Genomic DNA, 16,483 nt, shown 5'->3' with positions numbered 1-16,483 from the left:
GACAACATCATGAATGTACTTAATGCCACTGAAGAATACAGTTAAAACTGTTAAAACCATAAATTTTATGTTTATATATATTTTACCACAATTTTTTTAAAAGGAGAAAAAAAACCACATGGTGTTTCATTTCTCCAAAACGCTCCACACTTTTTAAGAGCTGAACGTTCTTTTAGACGCTAGCTTCAGAAGAACGCTGTTGAGGCAGATGGTGAAAGTCCAGTGACTAAGACATAACTCTGGCAAGCTAGCCCAAGGATTTCCAACATGAGGGTAGGCCAAATGATTGTCGGCAAGTTTGAAGGAACAGTGGGGGGCAGGGATGGAACAGTGTGGAGGGGACAAAAGGCTGTGAGGAATTAGGACATATTTTTCTTCTCATGGTGATAGGGAGGGGGGCAGAGAAGGCACAGGTCCTCCTCCATGCCCCAGCTATGTTTTTCCTGCCAATGGCCACGGGTGTATACGTAGGTCATGAACAAGGACTGAGCCTGGATCTGAGACCTGACTCCACCACTCATGAACTGTTCCCCTCAGCAGGTCCCTCAGCCAGGCTGAGCCCAGCAGCCTCAGCTCTAAATGCAGATCCTGATAGGACCCTGCCAGCCCACCACCACTGTGAGAGTGCTGCATTACACGAAGCAGGCAGACCCAGGATTCCTACAGTCTACGAGTAACACACGACCCCAGTACCATAAGTGAGGTCTCGTGATCAAGGTGGGCTAAGGATGCCTGAGCATAGACCCTCAAAATGGCTTCAGGAGAGCCAAGGCCTGCCTTGATTTCTGTATCCCCACTACTCATCCCAGTTGCTGGCGCCTGGAGGGTACTCGAGGGAAGGAGTGTCTAAGTCTGGACTGTTTGTCTTCAAGGGGTACACAGACAAATTACAATAGATAAATTACAATAAAATAAAATATGGTGAGTGCCAAACTGGAGATATGATCAAAGTCCTATGGGAGTCCAAAGGAAAAATCTCTCTTTGCTTTTCCTTTTATCTATCTGTCTTTTATTCTTCTGCCATGTATTAAGAGAGCAAGCAAGGACTACAGATTGATTTATAATGTTGTGTTAATTGCAGGTGTACAGCACAGTGATTCAGGTATATATCTATTCATTTTCAGATTCTTTTCCCTTATAGGTTATCACAGAATATTGAGTAGAGTTCTCTGTGCTAATCTTGTTGTTTATCTATTTTAGATACAGTAGTGTGTATCTGTTAATCCCAAACTCCACTTTATCCCTCCCCCCACCTTTCCCCTTTGGTAACCGTAAATTTGTTTTCTATGTCTGCGGGTTTAAAAGAAACCATTTTCTGATTAGAATGAGGTCATCACAGGGGAGATGCTGAACACACGGGTTCACTTGTGTTTCTTTCTTTGTTCTGCTGGGAAGAAGGAATTACTCCTAGAGAGACAGTTGGTGGGTGGTGGGGCAGAAGGACACATAACTAGAGCAATTAATTTAAATCAGGAGGGAAGAGATATGGGAACATATGTATATGTATAACTGATTCACTTTGTTATAAAGCAGAAACTAACACACCATTGTAAAGCAATTATACCCCAATAAAGATGTTAAAAAAAAAAAACAAAATGATGTAAAGACAGACAACCCTAAAAAAAAAAAAAAAAAATTTAAATCAGGTAGGCTTTTGATGTCTAAGAAGAAAGGTACAAATGTTTACACTTGAGCCAGCATAATCCTAGAGGCTTCTGGCAATGGGTGGAAGAGAAGGCTGTTTTCTATTTAGCCATTACAAGGAAAAGCAGAGTTTTGTTAAGCAGCCATTGATAAATATTGGAACCTTGAGATAAGAAAGGGAAACTATGAATTAAGCCCTTGCCATGCTAGAAGCTGTATGTTATCCTATTGAATCCTTGCATACCTCTAGGAGGTAGTGGTTTTGTATCTACTCCGTGTTGCCACTTGCCCATACACACTCAGAGGAAACCTCTCAGACAGCAGACTGACAGCATACTGAGGTTTGTTCCATTTTAAGGAAAGGTAAGTGTCTTAGTCTGTTTGGGTCACTAGAGCAATATATCACAGACTGGGTCGCTTGTACACAATAGAAATTTATTTCTCACAGTTTTGGGGGCTGGGAAGTATAAGATAAAGGTGTTGGTAGGTTCAGTGACTGATGAGAGCCTACTTCCTAGATGACTCTTTTCCCTGTAACCTCCCATGGCAGAAAGGGGTCAGGGATCTCTCTGGGGCCTCTTTTATAAGGGCACTAATCCCATTCATGAAGGTTCTGCCCTCATGACCTAATCATCTCCCAAAGGCCTCACCTCCCAATACCACCACCTTGGAGGTTTCAACAAATGAATCTGGGAAGGATGTGAGCATTCAGTCTACTGCAGTAACTGAAGGAAACCACTTAATATACCTATAATAAACAAATATTCATTAACTTTATAAATGTAAATTGACAACTAAGGATAATCAGTCACTGGAGCAAAAACAAAAACAAGGGCAAATTACAATAAAAATTCTTAAAAGTTAGTTATGTAAAGAAAATTCCTTACTTTGATAAGAGGTATCTATCAGAATCTTCAGCAAACATCTGTTAGAAGCATTCCCATTGTCAGAAACATGATAAAGAAGTCCACTATCAATATGATTATTCCAAAAATTTTTAGAGGTCTGAGTCTCTAAGTGCAACAACATATGAAAGAAATAGGAGGTAGAATACTTCAAGGGAAGATAACATTAATATTATCTACAGATATGACACGATTTTCCACCTAGAAAATCCATGTTAAATAACTGAAAAACAATTCTATTAGAATTGTTAAAAGAGTCTAGCAAGGTGTACAGGTACAAAATAAATAAATAAACTGATTTAATATGCATTAGCACGAGTAATTGGAAATATAATGGAATAAAAATCTTATCCCATATTAGGAAAAACTATAGCATAAACCTAATAAAGCATAAGCAAAGTCTAGGTAAAGACATTTTGTTAAAGAACATAAAACAAGGAGCTCTACTATGCTCTGGAATCAAAAAAGTCAATATTGTGAAGACAAATTTTTCTTCTTCAAGTTAGTCTGTAAGTTTATTGCACTTTCAATTAAAATCTCAACAGAAGTTTTATAGATTTTGACAAATTGATTTGTAAAGTGTATGTAGAACAAATGTACAAGAAGACCCAAGAAAATTTAGGAAAAAACAAAGCGTTTGGGAAGAGTCAGAGAGTTGACCTACAAAAACTTAAAGCATATGAAATTACAGTAATGAAAAAAAATGGTACTAAAGGAGGAGGAGACAGATAGATCAATAGACCTGAACTGAGAATTCACAGGTATATCTACAGATATTTAAATTTAAAATATATGGTAGAGGTGTCACTTCAAATTAGTGAGGGAAATTTAATAAGCATTATTGGGACAATACTGTCTATTAGGAAAAAGACAGATCCCTACCTCATACTGCACACAAAAATTAATTCCAGATGGATTAAACATTTAAATATAAAAAGAGATTATAAAAGTAATAGGAGAAAATATTAGAGAATAATTTTATAATGTTGGAGGTGGGCAGGTCTTCCTATGTTAGACAAAATCCACTAGCCATAAAAAGATGATTGATAGATTTGACTAAAAAAAGACTAAAAGTTTCTCCACAGAGCAATAGATATCATAAACAGAGTTGAAACACAAGATGAAGATGAATAAACATACATGAAGAGAACGGTTATTATTCATAACATATATGAGTTCTTAAAATCAGCAAGAAAACTACAAACACAATTCTTAGCAAATTCATAGAAGGAGTACAAATAACAAAAATGAGTGGTCAGGGAAATGTAAATTAAAAAGGTATACTAAAAATTAAGTACATTCATAATATTTAGTGTTGGTAAAGGTGTGGAGAAACGGTTCTTTCATGAACTTTTGGTGGGGGTATAAATGGGTACAACTAAACGTGGAGAGGAATTTTGCTTTATCTTTCAGAATTTTAAGTGTTCATTCCATTTGACCTGTAAATTCTATTTCTAGGAGTCTATCCTATAGAAATATTTATGTAAGTATGAAAGGATACATATTAGGATATTCATGGAAGCACTACTTGTTAAAGAACCATTCTTCAAGTTTTCTTCTCCAAGAATTTGCTGTTTCTTCTAGAAACATCTTTTTCTGTTATTTATCTTGGGTTTTCTCTTTCAGGCTTTTAAAAACGTCTAGTGATCCTTGGTTGTCCATTCATGTTATTTTCAATCATCCGTTGATATTTAAGACAAAAGTGGTGGGAAGGCTGCCTGAGAACTCTGTACACATTGGCTGAGCTTATTAACAGGCCAGGTTCTAAGAGATGGGGTACCAGTCACTCAGCAGCTCCTTCTTCCAATTCCAGAATGAATACTGAGGTCTTGGAGCACCAGTCCTCTCAGCCACGCCCTTTTGAATGAGGAAGTCAGTGCCAGCATTCTGAACGTGTGTGTGGGGGCTGCCTGCTCACATACAAGTTTTTTCACTGTTTCCCTGTTTTTCAGCTCCATTCTCCCTTCCCACCTTCCATTTTACCTGCTGTCCCCCAGACTCACAGGCTCATGAGGTTCTGCATGCAGGCCAACCCCCCTTTATCACAGTCCCCTCTGCTACCTAGGCTGTGATTTCCTTTGCTCTATTAGTGAAATTTCCTCCACCTACTCTTGAGAATTTGTTCCAGAAATTTGTTAAAATCATGTAATAGATGTCCCCCCCCCCCCAGTTTTTTTGGTGGTTGTAGGTTATACCTTCTCTTATTCCTTTAGTGTCATTTTGATGAACCTTGGGAGGAAGGGAAGAAAAACTCATGTATGCAGTCTGCCATCTTGAACCACAAATCGAAAGTATTATTTGCAATATTAGAAAACTGGAGCCAGTCTCAACATTCCTCAGTAGGAAAATGCTTAAATAAATTAGGTTACATCTGTTGTATGGAATATTCTTTACTCAAAAATAATGAATTAGCTTATTATATGCATTGCTATGAAAAGTTATCATGATATAACATTAAAATAAAGGAGCACATTGCAGAAAGTGTATATAGTAACATGAATTTTAGAAAATATATATTTATTTGTATTTCCACAAAGGACTGGAGGGTGTACACTGATGTGTTAAGAGTGGTCCTTTATCTCCATCTTTACACTTGAAACCAGTGGATCAAGTGTGAGGTTGGCATGGAAGAAGAATTTCATCTTTTTGCTCTATAACATCTGTATTGTTCAAATTTTTTACAATGCATGTGACTAAATCTTTGGAATTAATCATCATACAGATGTGAGGCATCATATTATTTAAATACTCTAGTCTTTCCCACATAGAAAGCTGCTCAACTAACAAATTAAAGGCTTGCAAATTACAGATGATCCATGATACTTGATTTTTAAAATGCTGACCACTACTTTCATTGTTTAAAACTTTTAAGAAAGCGTGCTTAAAGGTATTGCCAGTTTATTTGAATTTTTAAAAAAAATTTATTTATTTTTGGCTGTGTTGGGTCTTTGTTGCTGCGTGTGGGCTTTCTCTAGTTGTGGCGAGTGGGGGCTACTCTTCGTTGCGGTGTGCGGGCTTCTCATTGTGGTGGCTTCTCCTGTTGTAGAGCACGGGCTCTAAGCACGCAGGCTTCAGTAGTTGTGGCACGCGGGGTCAGTAGTTGTGGCTCTCGGGCTCTAGAGCGCAGGCTCAGTAATTGCGGTGCACGGGCTCAGTTGCTCCGCGGCACGTGAGATCTTCCTGGACCAGGGCTTGAACCCATGTTCCCTGAATTGGCAGGTGGATTCTTAACCATTGCGCCACTAGGGAAGTCTGCCAGTTTATTTTTAAAAGTTTATAAATCTTCAAAAACAAAAAGAATCCCTTCTAAGTCTAAAGCTCTATGACAGTGTAAACATGTTGGCAGGTAGAACATGTCCTGTAGAATCAATTTTTGCTTGGTATGCTTTTATGTCTGATTTCTTAACTGTTACATAATGACATTAGTAAATTGAGCTGGCTGAACTATGCCAAACTTTGATATTTCAGCTAAAATAATTTCACAACATCTTATTAAGGAAGAGGCAAGTAATATAAAATGTCAATCATTTTAATAAAATTAGATTTAACTTTTTATTTCCAAAGAGCAGGGTTCAGAATAATTCAAGTGGAAAAGGAGACTACATAGTTTACAATAGATACACTGGTTCTAAAGTATTTTCCACGAAAAAAAAAAAGATCTAGGAACCTATAATCTACCAGCTAGTCTATATTTTGGAGCAAGTGAAAAATTCAAATAAACACTGAAAAGTGGAGCTCATTTCTGCAGAACTTCATTGGTTTCCAACCTAAAATGAGACAGATAAACATCCTATCTCCTGAAATCTGTGTATCATTAAACGTCGTGATTTCTTCAGCGTTGCTCAGAGAAATAGTACGCATCACGAGGTGCTGAGCTGGCCTGTCTTCCCAGCTACACATGGGCCAGAACCCCTTGTGAGTTACGGCAGGGCCAGGGCCAGAACTCAGGCTTTCAGAATCTGAGTCCAGCAGGTCCAGTTCTTGATGGCCAAACCAAAGAAAGCCATAAACTCAAGAGTCAGGTTGAATGCTCCATCGCTATTTACATATTAGCCAAGGCTTTTGGTATATATGCCTCTTTCTTCTGTGAAGTTTTTGATTTTTTAAAATTGAAATATAGTTGATTTACAATATTATATGTTTCACATGTTCAACATACTGATTCAATATTTTTATAGATTATACTCCATTTAAAGTTATTATAAAATATTGGCTATATTCCCTGTGCTGTACAATATATCCTTGTTGCTTTTTTATTTTATACATAGTAGTTTGTATCTCTTGATCCCATACCCCTATCTTGTCCCTCCCCCTTCCCTCTCCCCATTGGTAACCACTAGTTTGTTCTCTATATCTGTAAGTCTGTTTCTGTTTTGTCACATTCATTCATTTTTTTTAATTGGCATATAATTGCTTTACAATGTTGTGTTAGTTTCTGCTGTACAATAAAGTGAATCAGCTATATGTATACATATATGCCCTGCCTCTTGGACCTCCCTCCCCCACCATCCCACCCATCTAGGTCATCACAGAGCACTGAGCTAACTCCCTGTGCTATACAGCAGATTCCCACTAGCTATCTATTTTACACATGGTAGTGTATTTATGTCAAACCTAATCTTCCATTTCATCCCACCCTCCCCATCACCCCTCACATCCATTCCCTACGTCTGTGTTTCTATTTCTGCCCTGCAAATAGGTTCATCTGAACCATTTTTCTAGATTGCACATATATTTGTTTCATTTTTTAGGTTCCACAGATAAGTGATAACATACAGTCTTTGTCTTTCTCTGTCTGACTTATTTCACTAAGCATAATACCCTCCCGTTCCATGTTGTTGCAAATTGCAAGATTTTATTCTTTTTTTTATGGCTGAGTAATATCCCATTTTTTGTACCACATGTTCTTTATCCATTCATCTGTTGACGGACATTTAAGTTGCTTCCATATCTTGGCTACTGTAAGTAATGCTGTTGTGAACATTAGGGTGCGTATAACTTTTAGTATTATCCTCTTCTTCCGATATATACCCAGGAGTGGGATTGCTGGATCATATGGTAGCTCTATTTTTAGTTTTTTGAGGATGCTCCATACTGTTTTCCACAGTGGCTGCATCAATTTACATTCCCACCAACAGTGTAGGAGGGTTCCCTTTTCTTCATATCCTTGCAAAAATTTGTTATTTGTGGTCTTTTTGATGATAACCATTTTGACAGGTGTGAGGTGATAACTCATTGTGGTTTTGATTTGCATTTCTCTGATGATTAGTAATGTTGAGTATCTTTTCATGTGTCTTTTGGCCATCTCTATGTCTTCTCCATGACATTTTTCACAGAACTAGAACAAATACTACTAAAATTTATGTAGAACCACAAAAGACCAAGAATAGCCAAACCAATCTTGAGAAAAAAAAAAAAAGCTGGAGGCATCACACTCTTTGACTTCAGATTATACTGTAAAACTACAGTCATCAGGCTTCCCTGGTGGCGCAGTGGTTGAGAGTCCGCCTGCTGATGCAGGGGACACGGGTTCGTGCCCCGGTCTGGGATGATCCCACATGCCGCAGAGCGGCTAGGCCCGTGAGCCATGGCCGCTGAGCCTGCGTGTCGGGAGCCTGTGCTCCACAACGGGAGAGGCCACAACAGTGAGAGGCCCGCGTACAGCAAAAAAAAAACCCCAAAACCAAAATACTACAGTCATCAAAACAGTATGGTACTGGCACAAGAACAGACACATAGATCAATGGAACAGAAAAGAGAGCAGAGAAATAAACCCATACACTTATGGTCAATTAATCTATGACAAAGGAGACAAGAATATACAATGGGAAAAGGATAGTCTCTTCAATAAAGACCTAAATGTAGGACTGGAAACCATAAAACTCCTAGAAGAAAACATAGGCAGAACACTCTTTGACACAAATTGTAGCAATATTTTTTTGAATCTGTCTCCTAAGGCAAAGGAAACAAAAGCAAAAATAAACAAATGGGACCTAATTAAACTTACAAGCTTTTGCACAGCAAAGGAAACCATCAACAAAACAAAAGGACAACCTATTGAATGGGAGAAAATATTTGCAAATGATATGACCAATAAGGGGTTAATATCCAAAATATATAAATAGCTCATACAACTCAGTATCAGAAAGACCAAACAACCCAATTAAAAATGGGCAAAAGGCCTGAACAGATATTTTTCCAAAGTTTTTGATTTTTAAATTTCAATTTTCACATACTAACTCAATAATTGCATCTTTAGTAAATAACTCCAGATCTTTTTTGAAGCAAGCAAAGGAAAGAATGTCCATTTTTAAAAGTCAGAAGACCATGCATGTAAAAACACTTGGAGACTAAAGTACTACACATGTAGCATGACTACTATTATTAACTAAGCAAATAGCCTAGAATAAGTCATTTAAATATTGTGGGTTTTAAACAAACCTTTAAAAATGAGGTGATTAAACCACCTTCTCCAGCACTAATAATACAAGTCCTTCTGTTTTCATAGAAATCTACTTTATCTCTGTCAGGTTTGGAGAGTCAGTCATTTTAACAATTCCAAGTATTTCACAAGGCAAATTTGATTTTTATTACTAATAACCCAAAGGCCATTCAGGGAAACAATAGGGCAACTGAAAAAACTTGTTAAAGGTGTGCATTTTTAAAAAGCAATGACACACATTCGAACTATTCATTTCCTCTACATTGTGTATTCTGCAGAACAAGTGTACGCAGACAGCCAACTAAGTTTTGTGCATCAAGTCAAATTTTTGTACAAAATACAGGTTACATAGCCAGAAATCACAAGGTAAGAAAACCAAAACTTTTATCATGACCTGGAAGATTGTGGAGAACCCTACTACATACCTCTTTGAAAAATGTTTCAAGACAAGAAAAAAAAGAAAGAAAAATGTTTCAATGTTTGAAAATGTATAATGTGAAATACAGTCATTGGAAAGTTCAAAAATAGCTTGATAGACCTGTGCTCTAATAGCTTACACATAATCTCAAACAACTGCATGCAGTTTAACTTTGAACATATATAGACTTCCCAGAACAGGAAATTTCATAGGATTAAGTGGAATAGGGGAAGAGAACACCTGTGATGAGAAAAAGACCATCCCATCCACTGTGCGCTTTAAAAGAATGAATTTTATGGTAGGCGAATTAAATCTCAATAACAGAAGGAAAGAAGAAAAAAAAAAAGAAGAGCCTTCTGGGTGATGTTACATCCCAAGTGATGCTTAAGTGCCCTAAACAGGAGGCCCTGTTCATCACTTCTGGAAACTCCTTTCACGCTCGCCTGTTCTTCTATCTCTACTCTCCCCACTCTGGCCACATGGCGTCACGTCATACTGTCATGGACTCTGGACTTCTCATGCACCCCACTGGTCACTGGGCATAAGAAGTTGAACATGATTTTCGGAATCACCCTTCCATTGATTCTGGGTACTTCCATCCTCCTCTGCCTCCTCTTCATCTTTTTTAGGGAATTTCAGGGAATTAGGGAATTTGTATTCCACGAAGCTTTGACATACTGACAAGGTCTCTGAGACAAAAGAAAGAGATTGAACATTTGTCAACTGCTAATAAGTGCCAGGGGCTCGGTGGGGTCCTGAATATCTGTTATTCTATGGATTCTCATGAATACTTGTAAGGTCCAGATTCTTATTCCCATATTCTAGATGAAAACACTGAGGCTCTGAGAGCAGTTTCCACTCAGACATCTGGTGGGTAATCACCCAGATTATCTATTTTGCCTTCGGAAGGCACAGCTTAAAAGCCACTTACTGAATAGAACTAATTCGAGCCAGGGAAATTACTAAAAACTACGCAAAGCTCACAAAAAGTGGCATTGTTTGCTGGTGCATTTGAACACAGTCACACTTAAAGCAATCCCTCAAAAGAACATTTTCCATTCTAGGAACAGGATGTTTGTGAAGATTTGCTCTTTTAATAGTACAAAAGAAAGGAATCAAAAAGACCATTTTTTTTTTCTGCAAATAAAAATAACACACAAACAACTCAGGGGGAAACTAGCCTTATTGCCACTTTGGTGGCTCCTGGGTTTGCCAGAGCAAATGTAATAGCTTTCCACTATTAATTGGGTTTGTTTCAGAGTCCCATCGGCCATCCCTTCCTCCTCTCACCAATAAAACCAAGTGAAGCTAATTTTGGATGCATTTGCCCAGACAAAGATGGAAGAGCTTCAGAATCTAGAGTTCTTGAGTTGTCTTCTGGGGTGGTCCTGGTACTCGAATTTATAAAATTAATGATCTCTCAGTTGCTGCAGCCATTGACTGCTGCATGGCCAATGGTGTACCAGAATTGCTCATGGGTGTTATCTCTTGGTAGACTACCACGCTTGGAGATAGACTGCCTGGCTTTGAATCCCAGCTCCACCTCTTCCTTGCTGTGTGACCTTGTCAAGTTACATGATCGCCCTGTGCCTGTCTCCTTATGTATGAAATGAGGAGGGGAATAGCTCCCATCTCCTAGGGTTGTTGAGAGGGTTCAATGATTTAATACCTGTAAAGCACTGAGAATAGTGCCTAGCATATAGTCTGTGCTATTTAAATTTCTGTTAAATAAATAATCAAAAAAATAAAAAATGTATATTGCTGTTCATTAAATGTTTTTAAGAAATTGCTTTCCTTATACCATTTGTTAACTGATTTGTCCATGTTTACATGAATTAGAATTGCTAAAAATTAACTTGCAGGACCTGATTTGCTTTGCATAAAATCAGCCAGAAACAGAGAAGGAAGAATCAACAAAGATCTTCTTTTGTGGGAAAATGGGTTACAAATGGTCTCCCAACATTGATGATATTGCCCAAAATGATCGCTGACGGGTTCTGCAGCTGTTCCAAAGACACACACATACTGTTGCCCCAGGCTGATGAAGCAGAAAGAAGAGAAAAATGGCTTTTGCTTTAGACCCCTGCAGAGTGAGAGACCGGACAGGATCACCAACTGCCCCTGTGCCCCTGAAATTCCAACAGAAAAAGACTGGCAGATCTCTTGGCATTTCAAAGAGCCTCCCCTATTTCAGAGAAACAATTTAGGCCATTCCTGATTTCATAGCCTTGTTTCTCTTGGAAGGAAGAAAGACCGGTTTAAATATGTAGATATTAAACATTTCCTCGCAAGAAGGACTTTTTTACTTTCTCCATATCATTTCAAGGGGAGGCCAGGTAGTGCTTTGGCGTTCCCCAGTGGCACCTTGTACAGGTCCAAGGACCTCTGGACACTGCCGTGTCACAGTCCTGGAAGGAATAAATCATCTTGTAGGGACAGCTGGTTTCCTCTGGAAAAAGATCACGCTTACCCAAATAGTTGTTGCTCTTGTACATCTCGGTGATGTTGATTTTTGTGGCTCCTTGAGGAATCTCAACAACTCGGTGGTAGCCCAGGCTGGTGAGGGCATGCTTAAACACGCCCGACACAACCTGACAGCCCGTGTTATCGCCTCCGCACACCCCGCATTTGTCCACGACTTTGTCGGAGCCTAGGTAGTCATCACAGCCAATGCTCTGCAAAGAGGTGGAAAACAAGAGACTCTTGTAGCATATGTCAGGAGCATCCCAGGGAGGAAGGGGAGAGGGGACGACTGCAGATCCGTTGGTGGGTCTCGACCTGAACTTCCTCCTTGCCCCCATCCAGATCCTGTAGATAAGCAAGTTCATTCTTCCCTTGGCTCAACGGATTTCCACTGAGCACCTACTCTGGGCAAGGAACTTCCTTCCTAGGTTATGTGTGAAATGTGCGTTCTAGGGGTGAAGCGGAAGCCACATCAGTAAATAAGTAAGTAAAACAAGCACCCTTGGTAATCAGGAGAAAAATAGCACAGAGAAAATACATAAGGAGGGTGTGGGGACTGGATATTTATTAAACAGGTTGGACAGTGAAGTTGTCCTGAAAATCCATCCCCTTGTTGGAAGTTTTTTGGGACTTAAAACTGGAGTTTGTCCTCAAGTCTTCTGTCCTAAACGACAGATGATACGAACACTTAGCCAAGTACCCCCAACAGTAGTGTTCTCAGGCCCTGTTTCTTAGGAAATTAAATCAAATTGGTTGAGGTCTGGGTCCCCACTGGTCACTGTGACTCTGAAAAGCTGAGCCGTTGGGACTTTTGCTTGGCTCGTCTAAAGCATTTCTCCCAGGGCAGAAGGGTACAGGGAAGCAAGGACCAGAAACATCGGCAAACTGGATGAGACGCATCTAAATAACGGGATACATCAGTGTTTAAAGGAACTCTGACCTTCCTGCGTTTCCTCCCCAGTGAATCTTCTCATTATTCATCCCAAGATCTTTTTGCTTTATCTTCCCCCTCCCTATTCATGTGTTTCTTAGGCGATTTAACCTTAGGACTGAATGGAATGGTCTTCACAGAATCCTTTTGCATGTCTGCAGCTGAGTCCCTAGGACTCACATTCGTGTATCCTGAATTTAAAGTTGGGACATGTGGTCTGAACAGAGAAGATTCTGTCACACTTCTGTTGGCAGATAGAAGTGAGCTGATTATAGTTTGGACAATGAAATATCGGGATGACAGGATTATTTCACTGGTTTACGGGGATAGGAAATGATACTTGAAATCAGAATGGTATTTTACAACTTGAGACACATGTCTGCTGAATCAGAGGTTTGTGTTGGTTCTGGAATTCTAAGAGCAATCGTCAGACCCCACCTCAGGGGCAAAGTGCTCAGCAAACCATTCAAAGTCCACTTTTGATTTTGTTAAACAATCCTGGGTCTGTTCATGTGGGTCCTACAGGCCAAATCCTACAGGCAGAGTCAGATCAAAAGGTTTTCCTTCTTTCCCCTCCGACTTCTTGTTTGACTGACATCTTTCTGCAGGCACTGTACATCTGCATTATTATTTCCATATTCCTGAGTGCACATTAGTTCATCGACAATAACTGGTCTCTCTTCACAAATAGCTTCTCTGTAAAACATTATTTCTGACAATAACAGAACACCATCTCAACATGTTCCTCCACATCCAATTAGCTTTTCAAAGTGCCACGTTTGCTATGAATTTCTCCTCCCTCAAATATTTCTTGCCCTTGCCCTGCGCACGTTTTAGCAGAAAAATAAGGAAAACGCCTTCTGTGCGTGGTTTCTAGCCCACACCCCTGCTCCGGGTTCTCCTTTGCTTTGAAACAAACAAACAAAAAGGCCACCATCAGCAGAAGTTTGGGAAAGTAGATCCCACGTTGCTAAAGAAAGATTCTAACTGAACGGAGATGCCTCTGATTCTCACTGAAGGGGAAGATGAAGAGAAAAGCTGATAGCACTCACACCCTGCCCTGTCTAGCAGAATCTTAACTTCTTCCCTTCCCCACTACATGATCCATTCTTGCTACCCCTGGCCTCAACTTAACCCAGATGGAGCTCATTCCCTTGGGGCACTCCAGGTAAAGGCAACAATGTGTACCAAGGCACAGAAGTAGGAAAGAACACTGTGGAAGTAGGAAAGCATGCTCATAGACAGACATGGTTGAAGTGTAGGTTTGCTGCTAAGGATGAAAGGAGGCTGGAGAATTTAGCTGAATCCGTTAAGGATCTTGTTTGCCAGGGTGAAGAATCGGAATTTTATTCTGTCATATCAACAACCACTGAAGAAGGCGGGGGCCATCCTCAGATTTGTTTTTCAGGTGATAACTTTAGCTGTAGTGAGGAGTGGGTCTTAGGGAGGGGAGAGCAGGCAGTCCAGTGAGTCTTTCTCTTGTCAGTGGGGTGTATGGGATATTTCAGGAATGAACAAGAACCTCCGAAGACAGGGACTGACTTTGCATGAATCCTCAGCCCGCAGCCCAGTTAGAATGGGATGAGATCACAAGGAAATTACACAGACGTGGATTGCTTCAGACAACCACACACACAGACAAAACAACATTTTATCTTGGAAATAGACACTATATTAAAATGCTCTGCACATTCCAATGGATCCCACACCAGATTTCCTGCACCACACTGCCACTCAGGATGAATCTAGACGATGGGGAGGGAGGGCTGCAGCAGTTTTTCCTGGTAGACGTCTAAGAGCCTGGAGGTTGGCTTCAAGGACGCATGTGGCTGCACAAGTGACGCCAAGAACTGAAGGTAACATCCTGCCTCCTCAAAGCCCATCTCTGGACTCTGAGCATCCAGGGTTCACTCCTTAAGAGAGAAGTCAGAACAAGGAGTGTGTGAACCTTCCTTGAGGGGTGACAAAAGGCTAACAGAGCACCCTTCTAGTGTTCTAGTGCCTAGCCAGGGTCTTCGAGAGGCTCATTTGCTATGGAGTTGCAAAATGTCCCACATGCAGTTCGCAAAGCAGGAGGGACAACCCCATAACGCGAACTGGGCAGATGACGTGCTTTCAAGACCTTTATTTTTAGCACTGAGGGCATAGGTAAATTACATATCTGACAACTGTCCCTTCTCTGGCATGGGGCTATTATGAAGATCAGATGATATAATGAGGGAAAATTTGGACTTGGAGTCCAGGCAGGGAGGGCATGGCTAAGGAAGTGACCTTTGGGCTAGAATCTGAAGCACAAGAAGGATCAACCATGGCAAGATCTAAACACGTAAACGCACATTTTATCACTAATGTTGTCGAGTGACTGCACTGGGCGAAATCTGGGAAATCCCAGGCTGACTCTGACACGGGTCCTGACTCTGGGAATTTGAATCTAAGTGGGGCGATTAGACACACATGCAGAAAATCACACGCTATTGGGCAACGAGGAGTCCCTGCATTCTCTATGTCATGCTGGGCCAGATCAATTCTCTTTTAGAAAACTGATAATTAACAATGGGGTGCATAAGTCTGCAGAATGTGGCAAGAGCCCAGTCTGAACTAGGGGAATGATGATGGCATGAAGAGGATTTGAAAGATGCTTAGGAAGCAAAACGGACAGGCCTTTGTGAGGTAGAAGGGAACTCAGATCATTGTCTTCCTCCTACCCCCCCTCAGCATCATCAAACCTAACATGTACAGTCTTTGTCGTATTCCAGGTCCTCTGAATATGTAGTTTTCTCATTTAATCTTAAAAGCAATCTGTGCTATTGCTGAAAAACTAGGAAACTAAGACTTCAGAGAGAGGTTAGGTAACTGGCCCAAGGCTATGCTGCTAATAAGAGGTGGGGCTGGATTTGACCACAAATCCCATTTTTGTAACCATTATGCAAAAACTGCCCCCCTCCAAAGGATCAGAGGTCACACTGAAGGTTCTAGCTTTGTCGAAGGAGAGGATGGTGGCTGTAACCTAGGTGCAGAGGAGCAAGTTCAAAGCACTGTTACTATAGTGACTGTGAGAGCTTGGTCCAGAAGTGACTCTGGCATTCTCCTCTTCCAGCATTATGAAGCACCAAGCACATTTTGTATCTCTCTCACGTTGCCTGTTTTACCATTATACACACAGGAAGTGAATAAATATTTTAGCTCATCTTTCCATCACATTATTGTCACATAACTTTCTCACTGTTATAACTTATAATTTTGAGATAGTTTAAGACTCACAAGAAGTTACAAAAACAGTACAGAGCATTTCAGTGACCCATCACCCAGGCTCCTCCAATGACAGTATCTCACATTAGCACAGCATGTTGTCAAAACCATGCGTATCATGGACATCAGTATAACATATTAACTCAAGGATAAACCTTATTTGGATTTTGCCATTTTTTACCTGCACTTTCTCTTGGTGTATAGGTCTATACAATTTTATCACATCTATAGCTTCATGTGCTTTGTTGCTTTCTTTAAAGCAGCCGGTATTCTCCTCTAAAACATGGAGGTAGAAGTTGATAAGTGGAGCTGACGTCATTTAGCAGGAAAAGCAGTTCGGCACGAGGGAAAGAATGTTGCACTGGGAATCAGGAAACCCGGAGCATAGTCCTGGCTCAGTCCCTGACTTATGTGTGGTGCTGGGTGGCTTG

The 16,483-nt window shown here is 40.2% G+C and overlaps 1 protein-coding gene across 2 annotated transcripts in view; it reads right to left on the bottom strand.

Moving 5' to 3' along the window:
* THSD4 (thrombospondin type 1 domain containing 4) overlaps positions 1-16,483 on the bottom strand; it is a 571,321-nt gene that overhangs the window by 88,716 nt on the left and 466,122 nt on the right. For both annotated transcript variants that reach the window (XM_019949134.3, XM_019949138.3), the window contains exon 8: positions 11,880-12,084. In XM_019949134.3, the coding sequence (XP_019804693.2) occupies positions 11,880-12,084 (205 nt within the window). The remainder of the gene's footprint in view (positions 1-11,879; positions 12,085-16,483) is intronic.

The sequence above is a fragment of the Tursiops truncatus genome, chromosome 2 (genome assembly GCF_011762595.2).
Source record: "Tursiops truncatus isolate mTurTru1 chromosome 2, mTurTru1.mat.Y, whole genome shotgun sequence".
NCBI classification, from domain to species: Eukaryota; Metazoa; Chordata; class Mammalia; order Artiodactyla; family Delphinidae; genus Tursiops; species Tursiops truncatus.
Note: the sequence above shows the minus strand (reverse complement) of the source record. Positions and strands in the feature narration are given on the sequence as shown.